This window comes from Leucopleurus acutus (assembly GCF_964270905.1).
Source record: "Leucopleurus acutus genome assembly, chromosome: 2".
Classification (NCBI taxonomy): domain Eukaryota; kingdom Metazoa; phylum Chordata; class Mammalia; order Artiodactyla; family Delphinidae; genus Leucopleurus; species Leucopleurus acutus.
This window is the reverse complement of record NC_139143.1, coordinates 181,812,070-181,825,057: the sequence shown is the minus strand read 5'-3', so window position 1 is coordinate 181,825,057 and position 12,988 is coordinate 181,812,070. Positions and strand designations below refer to the sequence as shown.

At 54.1% G+C, this 12,988-nt stretch overlaps 1 protein-coding gene across 1 annotated transcript; it reads left to right on the top strand.

The window, feature by feature from the left end:
- Window positions 1–5,007: 5,007 nt before the first annotated feature.
- CTRC (chymotrypsin C) lies at window positions 5,008–11,155 on the top strand (the record flags this gene model as incomplete). The annotated part of the gene is made up of 8 exons (XM_082860086.1): window positions 5,008–5,088; window positions 6,316–6,407; window positions 6,504–6,601; window positions 7,494–7,619; window positions 8,503–8,639; window positions 9,447–9,592; window positions 10,450–10,602; window positions 11,141–11,155. Exons 1-8 carry the CDS (start codon window positions 5,049–5,051, stop codon window positions 11,153–11,155), a joined length of 807 nt encoding a protein of 268 aa, XP_082716212.1. The 5' UTR covers window positions 5,008–5,048.
- Between the last annotated feature and the right edge of the window lie 1,833 nt (window positions 11,156–12,988).

Here is a 12,988-nt window from a genome sequence, read left to right as displayed (position 1 = left end):
TAAAATTCTATATTCTTATGTGTGTGTGGTTCTTGTTGGGGTGGGAGAGGGGAGGGGCTGGGAAAGGAGCGGACAGGATGAGGTCACCTGGGTGCTGGGGCAGCACTGGCTCAGGTGGCTCCCATGTCATTTCAGAAGCAGGGAGAAGAGGGACTCTTCCTAATGGGAGGTTGAGTTTGATGCTCACCTGCTGTCACCAGGGGCTAGTCTAAGCTCTTTATATATAACAGCTCATTTCATCTGCACAGCTAGCCCAGGAGGGGGCTGGGGGTGCTGTGTTATTCCCAGATAAGAACAGAGAGACTCAGAAAGTCTCCCAGAGGCACACAGGCAAGCGGGGCAGCTCCAGGCTGCTCGGTCCACAGCTCGTGCCCCTCCCTACCCATCCAGCCGCCCTGCCTGGCAAGTTCATTCAGAGGAGGACATGCACCAGGGGTGGCACCGAGGCCACGGGGATTCTGGATTGAGGCACCCTAGAGCCCCCCAAGACTCTCTGCCACACTCAGAGATGCACCCCAAGCCTCCCCCGCAGATGGGTGGTTGGATGAAAGGCAAAGAGCCAGGTGATCCCTGTGTAGCTTTGGACAGATCAGGCTCCCACTGGGTCTTAGTCACCCCACCTGTTCAATGAGAGGGTCTCAAAGTCTTCCCAACCCTTCAGTTTCCAGGTAGGGTGTCCCCCGTCTGTCAAGTGCAACCTGAGTTGGGGGTGCCGGAGTTTGAGATTAGGCTGGGCATCGCTGCCCCCGGGTGGACATGGGTGGTATGACAGCAGCCAGGATGCCCTCCACCTCTGGCTTCCTTACAGGCCCAGCTTGGAGAAGGCTGCGTCCTTGAAGTGTATTTCCTGAGAAAGGCCACTCCCACATGCCACCTGTGGCCTGAGATGCCACCATCATTAACACCACATGTTGGGTTAAGCGTCGCCCTTCAATTGCCTTCCCAAGGGCAGAGCATCAGAACCCCTGACATGCTAGCAAAAGGGTCTCAGAACCGAGGGACAGAGGATACTGGCAGGGAAGGGCTAAAATTCAAGCCCCAGAGCCCCCGCCCAGCTGGCCTGGCGGTGGATGTCCCTCAGAATGTGAGGGACACAGGCCAGCAGTCCCACGCCAGGCCCTCCACCATCAGATCCAGCTGAGAGGGGCCCCAGCCTCGGCCCTCACAAGACCTCCCACTCCCAGCCCAGGCAGAGGGCACGGGAAGAATAAGGAGGCCTGGAGTGATCCAGGGACCAGGAATGGGAAGGGGAGACGGCTCCTCAAACCCTGCCCAGGTCCCGTGCTCTCAGTAAGCCCCCCGCCAAGTCCCGGTCCCCATCACCAAACCCCAAACCCCTCACTCAGCCCCCAAACCCTCTCTCAACACCCAGTACTTTCATCTGACTTTGAGGAGAAACACTGCCAGCCCCCAGGCCCGCCTCCTTAGTGGGTCCCACCCAAGATGTAACACTTGCCCCCCGAAAGTCCTGTCCCGGCAACTAAAAATTATGGGCCCCGGTCAGTGGCACCTGCCCTGTTTCTCAGGCTCTCACCAACAGCCTCCCCGCTTGACTCCCAACCTTGGCATTGCTTCTCCTGGCATTCCCTTCCCCTGAGCCCAGCCTCTGCCAAGTCACCCATGGTTATTTTTCCAGCACAGTCTGGCCCTGAATGGCTGGGGGACATTAAGCGCCCAGATCCTGGGAGGCCCTGCTCCAGGCCCTGGAATACACGAGCTTCAGCGGGATAAGGATGGGGGTGTCTGGCATCGTCACAGTCTCAAGTCCTCATGTTCGTTTTGGACATGGAATCTGCAGAGAAGCCACCCTTTCCCACCTGCCCCCTATCAAGCTCCCACCCAGAACTCACCTCTTCTCGTTTGGGGCTCCCAGCTCTTGGCCCAGAACACTCCAAGGAACACTTATCACCCAGCCAGGCAGGGAGGTCCAGCAGTGCTGAACAGGGTCTTATCCTCTCTGCGGCCCCAGCCCTAGCACAGCGCCTACGCACCGGAGCTGCTCAGTGAGTCTGGGAAGAATGAAGGAATGAAGGGCTTCTGTGTACCTGGTAAGTCAGTGCCTCACAGTCCGGGCAGGCAAGAGTCACAGCTTTAAGTTAACCCAACACCAAGCCCCCTGCCCTCCAATCCCAGCAATCCACTCCCCCAGGGCGCCCTTCTGCAGTTATTCCCAAGTCCCCCTGGGGCTGCTTCTTCAATCTTGGTGGCCAGAAAATCAGGTCAGCCAGCCGAGTGTCACCCCCATAACTTTAGGCATTTGGAGCCCCTGGAGGGATGGCGTCCTCTGGTCGACGGCTCCCTGCACCAGGGCCAGGTCAGGAGGGGCTGGCACTAGCCGTGCACACGCCCAGAGGCAGCTCCCACCTCTGCCCCAGTTGCTCCCAGTGACAGCACAGTTTTCTCCCTGGCTGCCCTAAAGGCATCTCCAGGGTCCAGAACAGGCACTCATCGTGATCCAAAGAACATTCCCCAATGTCTCTCTCAGCCATTCAGTTGTGCAGAACCTGACATGCGGAGGGGCCACAGCCAGGGCCAAATCGTCCATCAGTACGGTGGGCGCAGTGCCTGGAGCCCACAATAACTTTAAGGCCCACAGAAACGTTTTAGTTTCTCTTAAAATTGGCAGGAAAAAAATGAATAGAATCCAAACTGGATTATACTAGTCTTTATACCCACGCAGTCATAAAACATAAAATTCTTAATATTTTTTGGTGGAGGAAGGGGCCCACAAAGGCAAAAGGGCCCAGTGACAGTCCAGATTCACACTTTTTCATGAGAACCAGACGACCAACAACAATAATAATAACAGCCAACATTTATATAGTGCTTGCCCTATGCCAGGCACTCCTCACAATAACCCTATGAGGCTGGTACCACTTTTTAATCTCCATTCTATAGATGAGGATGTGGAAGCACAGAGAGGTTGAGTCACTAGCGCAAGGTCACACAGCTGGGAAGTACTGGCTCTAGGTTTTCCGTCCTTTGGGAATATGGTCCAACACTAGGCAAAGCACTCAACATCCCATCTTCAGCCTCTGAAACAGACTAAGGTGACATCAGTTTTCTCCAAGCACAATTGCTGATGCTGTCTTACATAAAGGACCTCAACTGGTAAACGTCTCAAAACAATGAAGTTCCCCTAAAGCTGATGCTGTCTGCACCTTCCAGAGCAGCCAGCAACCTCCCTCTCCAAAAAGGTCAGTTTCTCTGTGAACATTCCAAAAGAAAAAAAATTAACGACTTTTTATCTGGTACCTTACTACCTATGTGCCTGTGCACTTGTGGCTATTTCTATATCAGAGTACATTTTGAACGTGTGGCTCGGGGCTCTGAGAATGACTGTGTTTATAACAGACTGCTTTCTATGTATGACACTGGTGTGTGTGTGTCTGTCTGTCTGCCTGTCCCTGTATGCTTGTATATCCATGGGCTTGTACACGTGACTGAGATGGGCGCCTAGACCTTGCTGTCGCTCTGTGTGTGTAAATCAGCAAACTCCCATCCACAGAAGCCCAGCTAATCATTTTCCCAAGTTGTTCAAGAGAAACTGAGGCCGCAGAAGTTGCCCAAGGTCCAGGGTCCAGCAAGTCACTGACTGCGACAGAAACCAGGAGTCTTGTCTCCTGCCCCCAGAACCCTGGCAACCCCCAATACCTCCCTAGCTCAGCCTGTCTCTCTTTACGATGTCAGTACCCAGCCCAGGGTGACCCTTTGCAGAGTTTGGTGACCAACAGCTCTGGGTCTGAGGTGTGGTGGGCAGTAGTCACTGACCAGCCTCTAGAAGGCAACAGAATGTTCTCGCAGCGAGCCTGAGATCCCCCAGACACCCCAGTTCTGAGGCCTGAGGCCATCACCCCTACACACACTCCCTCACACTCCCTCTCTGCTGTTGCTTTTTCAGTCAAAACTTTATTGATTTTTAATATGACCAAAGTAACACACACTTGTCTTTAAAAAGGATTTAAGCTGTAAAAACGTGTGAGTTAAGAGTCCTCCTCTACCCCCAGCTCACCACCACGACCGGCAGGGTGTGTAGCGTTCTGCATTTCTTTATTAGGAAATAATTCCTAATGGGACCAGTGGGCCCAGCTCAGAAAACAACTTCCTAGGAGCACGAGAATGAGTCAAAAGAGGACAAAGGGGAGAAGTCGGGCCTCAGGACAAGTGGGTTAAACCAGATGCTCTGAGAGCCAGGCTGAGCCCAAACTGCTGGGGCTCTGGCTGGAACTTCTGGGCACACATCACAAGTCCAGATCCGCACTCGACCTTGACATCCAAGTCATGGAATTTTAGGACTGAAAGAGCCTGAGAGTCCATCTGGTCCTACCTGCCCATTTTAGAGATGGGGAGACTGAAGACCTTGCTGGGAGACACCTGAGCTGGCTCCAGGTAGGAGCTTAGCCCACGCCTCAGCCTCCATCCAAAGCCTGGGGAGGAGGTGCTGGACAGCAGGGGGTACCCCAAGACCAGACAGTATTAGTTGAATAAGGGAGAAAGAAAAGGACAGGAAGTAACCAAAGAGCTATAAAGACAGAGAAGGAAGCGGTGCGCCACGGGAGTTTGCGGCCCCAGACTGACGTTAGAAGCGCTGACTTCAAATCTTGGGTCTCTTGTTGCCCAGCTGTGTGACCCCGGATTGCCCCCGACCCTCTGAGTCTCAGCTTCGTGAAGTTTAATGAGTGAACAAGAGTGTCTACCGCGTGGTGTTGGGAGAATTAAGTGACTGCAAGAGGTATTGGGCACGGCACCCGGCACAATAAGTGACAACTAAAAAAAATGAGTCAGGCCAAGCAGCGTGGCAGGGCCCCCCAAACCTGTAAACGTCAGATTTGCTCTGTCTCAGGATATTTGGGAAACTCATGCCTCCACTCCAGCTCCATCTCCTGCGCAAATTAAACAGTAACCAGCCAAGGTCAGGGAAAGGGCCTTGACAGAACAGGTTCCTCCCAAGGGGTGGCTCAGCCTTGACGAGGTGGACCCACCCTCCTCCTGCCTATAAGTGGGGACCTGGTCACCGCGACAGCCACTCGATCCCGGGCACTCACGACATGCTGGGCGTCAGCGTCTTCACTGTGCTCCTGGCCTACGGTAAGCTGTGGCTTGGGGACCGGCTGCAGCCAGCGGGCTGTGAGCTTGGGCTGGCCTCCCGGGGACAAGGATGGGGTCAGGGACCCTCTGCTCTTCAGGGCTTCAGGAAAGGAGCTTTGGGGTCCCACGTGGGTTCAGCTACTACTGACCAGCTGTGTGTCAGATGAGCCACTCGCCTGCTTGGCGACTCTGCTTCCATATCTGCAAAATAGGATTCGTGTTCCTCACCCCAGGGTGAGGATGAGCCATGAGGTATGGAAAGCACCAGGGACGCAGAAGGTGCCTCATCCCGGGTGACCCCGGGGGGCCTCAGGGCCTACCTTTCCCAGCATCGGCATCTCTCATTTGGGGATTCTTTGCTCCCCCCGCCATGCTGGTGACCTCCCAGGTTGGGAATCCAGGAACTTGGCTCCAATGTCCCTCTCTCTTGGCGGGACCTGGACAAGCCACTTCCCCTCTCTAAAGCTCACTGGCTCTTCTGGCAAGTGAGAGCACTTGATTAAGAGTCCTCCAGCTAATAACAACAGTGATGATAACAATAGCTGCTCCTGTGTACCCCATGTTTGCTCTGTGTCGAGCACTGTGCTAAGCCCTTGGCGATCAGGAGCCAATTTGATCCTACAACAACCTTGAGAGGCGGGGTCTGTTAATATGCCCATTTTACAGAGGAGGACCCCGAGGCTCAGTGATGCTCAATATCTTGGTATCTAAGATCACATGGCTGGTTAGTGGTAGAGCCAGAAGTTGAGTCTGGGTCTTCCTCACTGCACAGCACTCGCTCTTGACTGTGCCACACAGCTCCCCAGCTCTGACAGTCTGGAATTCTGTAGATTCAGTGCTCACACACCCACACTGTGCTGTGGCCTGAAAAGGGACAGCAGGGTAAGGGTGAAGGACACAGGTGTACCTGGGCACTCACACACAAGCCAGCCACTTTGGGTTTCCTTCAATGATTCGACATTCACTCTATACCAGGTCTTTTGCTCAATTCTTTACCTGCGTCATCTAATTTAATTCTCAGGATGAACTTACCAGGTTAGCGCTAGTCTTCCCGTTTCACAGAAAGGGAAGTTGAGGCCCAGCAAACTCGATGGCTTCCCCAAAGCCATGCAGGAAAAGTCAAACCCATATCTGCCCAGCCCCCAAATGTGCGCTCTTTCCACCTGCCCCTTCCCCAAAGCGATGCCAGCCTGGCTCACCTGTGCTCTTCCTCTCCTGTATCCCCAGCCTCCAGCTGCGGGGTCCCCATCTTCCGGCCCAACCTATCAGCCCGGGTGGTGGGCGGAGACAACGCCGTTCCCCACAGCTGGCCCTGGCAGGTAAGCGCACTGCAGCAGGTGGGGAAGGCGAGGTGGAGGTGGGTGGGGAGCAGGTCCCTGGGGGCTGACACGTGGTCCTTCCCCATCCTCCCCCAGATCTCCCTCCAGTACCTCAAGAATGGCGTGTGGAGGCACACCTGCGGTGGCACCTTGATCACCCCCAGTCACGTCCTCACAGCTGCCCACTGCATCAGGTGAACGGGATGCTGCCCAGACACCCCACCCTCGCCCGGGGACAGGAGCCTGATAAGCTGCTTTTCTTGAGCACACACTCCAGACACTGGGCTGAATAAGCTACTCCCATCCAGTAACTCAGTTGTTAATTTATTCATTCCACAAGTATTTACTGTGCGCCTACTATACGCCAGGGAACACGGCAGTGAGGACACAGTCTGTGCTCTCAGGGAGCTTATATTCTAGTGGAAGACAGAGTGACAGACCATTCAACAAGTAAATATATAACAAAGCAAGTGGCAATGAAGAAAAATAAAGCAGAAAGAGAATAAAAAGTATGAGGAGTTCTATTTTAAATGACGTGGCCGGGGGAAGATCTCTCTTGAAAGGAGTTGTTTGAGCAAAGACCTGAAGGAAATAAGGGAAGACGTCATTGGTCTGGGGGTAAGGTGTTCCAGGTGGAGGGAACAGCTGATGCAAAGGCCCGGAGGAGGGAGCCCACTTGGTAGGTTTGAGAAATAAAGTGGAAGCCGGTGTGGCGGGGCATTTTGTGTGAGAGGAGAGGAAGAGGCGGTTAGAGAGGAATGCAGGAGAGAGAATGCAGGCCAGCAGCATGTGGACTAGCTCATCTTCACAGCAGCCCTGGCAGGTGAGTTCCAAGATTATCGCCACCTTCCAGGTGAGAGAACTGAAGCCGAGCCTACCCACCTAGCAGTCAAAGTGGACTTGACTCCAAGACCAGGGTCCTTACCCCATGCCCTGGGAAGGGTCAATGGGATGAACACTCCCTTCCCCCGAACAAGTCCCACAGTGGCCCCAAAGCTGGGTCACTAAAGACCCAACGTCCCCCTCTACCCCACCGGCCAGTGGGGACAGGAGGCCACCCTGACCCGGTCCCCTTGCTCTGTCCAGCAATACCCTGACTTACCGCGTGGCCCTGGGGAAGAACAACCTGGAGGTGGAGAATGAGGAAGGCTCCGTGTTCATGGGCGTGGACACCATCTTTGTCCACGAGAAGTGGAGCTCCTTCCTAATTCGGTGAGTGCCCAGCTGGCCATCCCACAGCCCCCTAGGAGCAGCTCAGAAGAAGGAGGCGTCCCTGAGATGCGGCCGGAGCCTGTCCCTGGACCCCATCCTTAGCCTGAACAGCCAACAGATGATGACTTTACGCAAAATGGCAAAATGCTAAGTGGAGATGGACACCCCTCCAATACCCATCACTGGCCAAGGGTCTCTGGAAAGTACACAGGGAATGAGGATCCTGAGGCTCCCCCAGTATATTACCTGAAGTCTCTCAGCCCGAGGATGAGCCAGCACTCACCTTCACTGATGCCTACAGCATGCTCGCATTGTAATAAGCAGCTTACATGCCATCTCTTATTTAATCCTCACAACAGCCCTAGACAAGGAACCGAGGATCAGAGAGGTTAAGGAATGTGTCCCAGGTCACACAGCCCAGTACATGGCAGAACTAGAAATCAAACCAGGCTCTCTCTAGGGTTGTCCATTTTCATTCTGGCGACACGAAAACATTAAAAATTGCATCCGCAAGTGTTTTTATCGTTATAATTTCCAATTTGCTTAGCTGAATTTCAGTTGATTCATAACCTTGCAGTGGTTCAGAAGGCTTCTGCTCTTGTCTCCCCTCTGTTAAGCCTTTCATGGTGTGAAGACACAAGGTGGCACGGGGTGGGGGGGGAGGGGAAGAAGTTACACCTACAGGAGCGGGTGATGGGGTTAGAAGGCAGATAATTGGTCCTCCGGCATCTCTGTCTGCCAGTAAGAAGCTGGAGGTCCAGGATGTTTATGGAGGACCCCTGCTCACCCTTGGCCCGACTCCCAACTCACAGCCTGGGCCTCTTAGCATTGGCTTGGGGGAGCAGGCCCTCCTGCCATTCACCACCTCCGCTTTGGATTCCAGCAATGACATTGCCCTTATCAAACTGGCGGAGCCCGTGGAACTGAGTGACACCATCCAGCCAGCCTGCCTGCCAGAGGAGGGTTCCTTGCTGCCTCAGGACTACCCCTGCTACGTCACCGGCTGGGGCCGTCTCTGGAGTGAGTATAGCCCCTGGCCAAACACGAGTGTCTTATTGGAGGAAGCAGCTCCCGTGATAAGCACACCACCCACATTTGCCCACCACTTTCCTTTTTGCCTTAACATCTTCACATCTTTTTTAATTTTGTAATAATGGTTAATATTTATTAAGCATATACCATGTGGCAGACACTCTAACAAGTGCATATAAAGGGTGTTATAAGGATTAAATGGACTAGAATTTGTCAAGGGCTTAGAACAGGGCTAGGCACATACTAAGTGTCATGTCAGTGACTAGTAAATAAATGAAACTAACCATCTTGGGGCGGGGATTAGATCCTATGACCTTATGTTATACCACACGCCCAAGTAAATTCCAACTGAATTAAAAGGTTAAATGCAAATAAATGAAACTACAGAATACTTAGATGAAAATGCAGATCCTCTAAAATTTGGAAAGTTTGGGGATGAGAAAGACCTTTCAGTGTGTGACACCAAAGGCAGAGAACTACAGGGAAACCATTGGCAATTAAAACCCCAGAACCCAAATTAAAGATAACTCAGTGGTTATTTCTTAAGGGTTTTCTATGGGTTGGTTCTGCCTTCCCTGCCCTTAGAGGGGTCTCTAACCCAAACAGTTCAGGACCATTGGCTCAGAGTCTCGCCTCTCAATTAAGGGCCTGTGTGTGGGTCCCTCAAAGTCTCTCCAGAACTCGCCCGGTCATGGCCCAGCCCCATCCAGCCCTCTGTTCCCTGAAGGCCTGGGCCTGGGCTGGCGCTGAGGCTGCCTGGGCTGACCGCCCGGTCACCACCCATTCTCTCTCCAGCCAACGGCCCCATCGCTGACGAGCTGCAGCAGGGCCTGCAGCCCGTGGTGGATCACGCCACATGCTCCCAGAAAGACTGGTGGGGCAACAATGTGAAGAACACCATGGTCTGCGCCGGGGGTGATGGTGTCATCTCAGCCTGCAACGTAAGTGTCGAGGCGCTGCCCCATGTCCCTACTGCAGGTGGCCAGATGGAAGGGGGCAGTGAGGAGGGCAAAGGAGTGAGAAGTGGGGAGACGCCACCCCCTCTCCCTGGGGGGAGACTGAGCCCTGGCTGGGCCTAAGAGGCTCAGGAGAAACTTGCCACTGTCCCCCTTCCCCTCCCCCACCAGCACTGTGGCCAGAGCATGAAAGTTGAATGTGAGTCTGAGTCCGAGTCCCAGCCCCCCCCACTTCATAGCTGTGTAACCTTGGGCAGGCTGTTTGATTTATCTGAACCTCAGTTTTCCCATGCATAAAATGGAGCGGTAGTAAGCACAGGGCTGCTATGAGGACTAAGTGAGTCTAACACAGGTAGAAGAGACTTCAGTGAAGTCCGGGCACACGTTCCTTCATACCATCAGCTCCGTTGGTCCAGGGAGACAGAAGACTCAGGGAGTCTGACACAGAACGAAGAAACATCTAGGACAATCGGGGACTGTCCCGTTTTCAAACACATGAGCCTCTCCCCACTTGCATTTTCTTCCCTTTTCTCGGGTTTCCTACACGGCTCCCAGCATGCTCATCCCTCTGGGCAGCTCAGAGTCTTAGGCGTGGTGACCTGAACAGCTAGGGAAACCAAGGCACAGAGAGGGTTCGCAACACCTCAAGATCACACAGCAAAGCAAGACCTAGTCTGACACCCCAGGGCCCCCCAGAATAAGGCCAAGTTACCCACAAACCACATTTTCTCTGCCTCCCTCACTATGGACACGCTGAGGCCAAAACAGGGGCTACCCATATGCCCCGCCCTGACCTTCCTGCTTCCCGAGCCTCCCTCTGACGCCCGCCCCGTCTGGCACAGGGGGACTCGGGCGGCCCACTGAACTGCCAGGCCAAGGACGGCTCTTGGGAGGTGCGGGGCATCGTCAGCTTCGGCTCCGGGCTGAGCTGCAACACCCTCAAGAAGCCCACGGTCTTCACCCGCGTGTCCGCCTACAACAACTGGATCAACGAGGTGGGTGCGCCTCCCCTGCCCCCTCCTCTCCACCCGCCCCTCACCCTCCCTCGCTCTTCCTTCACTGACTCCCCTACTCACTCTTTCACTCACTCCATTTACTCACTCACTCCTTCCAGAAGTTTTGATCGCGTGCTTATTGCAGGCAGCCTTGAGTCAGGGGCAGTGAAGCAAATGGCCATTCACTTCCCCACCCTTTCATCCATCAGCAAATACTTCTGTCCCAAGCCCAGGCTCCCCACCAGTGCCCCCAAATGTGAAGCGTGGCCCCAGCACAGGAGAGGGGGCAGCATGGATGGCCGTCTATATTTTGAGGGTGCGGGGACAGAGAGTCACCCTGGGGTGGGGGCTTCCACCCTGGGAGCAGGAGGTATCCTGAGCTCACCTGCACAGTGGTCGGAAGTGCCCGAGAGGGCCAGACCCCTCGGGCAGAGGCAAGCCTGTCTTGTCAAGGCCCGGGGCTGCCGGCCATGTTCCTACCCTCCCGGCAGAGCCTCACACCCCGCAGAGTCCCTCACCCTGTTCTCTGCTTCTCCAGAAATTACAGCTGTGATTCATCCCTGGGAGCCAAGGCCGCAAATCCCGGCAACCACAATAAACCTCCTTTCCCCTCAAGCGACCTGTGTTCTTGATTTGCACGTCCCCTGCGGGTTCCCGGGCTCTCTAGGGGCTGCCCGTTTCCATACCAGGAGTGCAATGAGAGATCCCCCTCAGCCAGCCTGGTTAGGCCTTGGAAGGAGCTGCTGGGGATGCTGGTGGAGGGGGCACCCCCAGGAAGCCACCTGGTGCCTGAGGGAATATGAGTTAAGGACACACCGGACACCTGCCCCATCCCCGCACATCTCATAAGCCGTGAACCACCGGGCCCTGATCAGACCGCAATGGCTTCCACACATAGTCACAGCAGGTCAGAGGTGGGAAAGCTTGCACTGCACTAGACAGGCAGGGCAGCTCAGGCCCAGAGAAGGAAAGAGCTGGGCCAGATCACAGGAGCTGACGTCCAGTCATGCACAGGCAAGAGGCTCAGGGCAGGGCCCTCTGGTCCTGAGGCCGACTGGAGGGCAAGGGGTCCAGAAAAGAGAGGGACCCAGTGTCCAGTGAGGTACATCCAAGCGGGACCCCCGACCCCTGACCATAGGGTCTCTGGTCCAGGGCGCTCCTGGGGATGTGCTGCTCTATGGAGGGAGGTATCCCCAACCCGGCCGCTGAAGTCCTCCTAGGAAAGCCATCAACTATGGCTGCCTCTGGTTGGTCCATGAGTTGTCCAGTTTCCCCATCAGACTTTGGTTCCTGGAGATGGGGACCGTGGCCTCCCACGATGTCCAGCTCATTCTCAAAAAATACTTTATTTTCTCAACCAGCAATGGGACCTACAAGGAGCCCAGCACCAGCTCAGCCGTAGGAATCTAGGGATGGTCCAGACAAGATTCCTGCTCTGCAGGAGACAGACCCATAAACAGATCACTGAGTTCCCTGGTGTAAGTGTGAAGGTAGGAATACAGTCCAGGAGCATGGCGAAGGGACACTTAAACCAGTGAGAGTAGGCAGGAAGAGTCCAGGATGGCTTCCTAGAGGTGGTGATGCCCAGTGTAATGTATTCTTTACATTTGAGCAGAAGGTACCAAAATACAGAAGATGCTGCTGGTTGCTTGACCCAAACTTCATTCCCAGCCTCCTCCTTTTGTAGTTGTTTCTATACTGGAGGCTAAACATGCTAAATTCTTGCTGTCCCCAGGTCCCTTGCAGTTCTAATATCAAAGTGATAGCTAACACTTACTGAACACTTACTCTGTGCCAGGCACCGTTCTACAGGTTTTACGTGTATGACCTCACTTAATCTCCAAAACAATCCTAAGACGTAGGTTATTAACATCATCCCCATTTCACAAATGAGAAAACTGAGGCTAGAGATGGTTAGTGACTTCCCAAGGTGATTTACCTGGGAGGTGATGGAGCTGGGATCCAGACTTCGTTAATCTGGCCCCAGAGCCCATGCTCTTGACCACCATGCTCTACTGCCCTGTGATGAATATGGGTATGATGCCTGGAACTAAGGCAGCCTTCTTGTGGCGAAGAGAATTACAGAGACATGAGCTCAGACATCATCGAGCTGCAGATCTGATGCCAGCAACCGTTCTCTGAATGTCTAATTGTGTAAAAACTAAATAAACCTGCATTTGTTTTAACCACTGTAGTCCAGTTTTCAGTTACTTGCAGCTCAGCACAGTCCTAAGTGATACCCTGGGGGATAACAAAAGGGGTCACTTTCCTGACTGAGGGAAGGCCATAAGCAAAGTCATGGTAACTGCTTGGAAGAATCTCCAAGCAGAAGGTATTGCTAGAGCATAAGGCACAGGGCAGGGATTGGGTGACCAGTGGTCCTGGC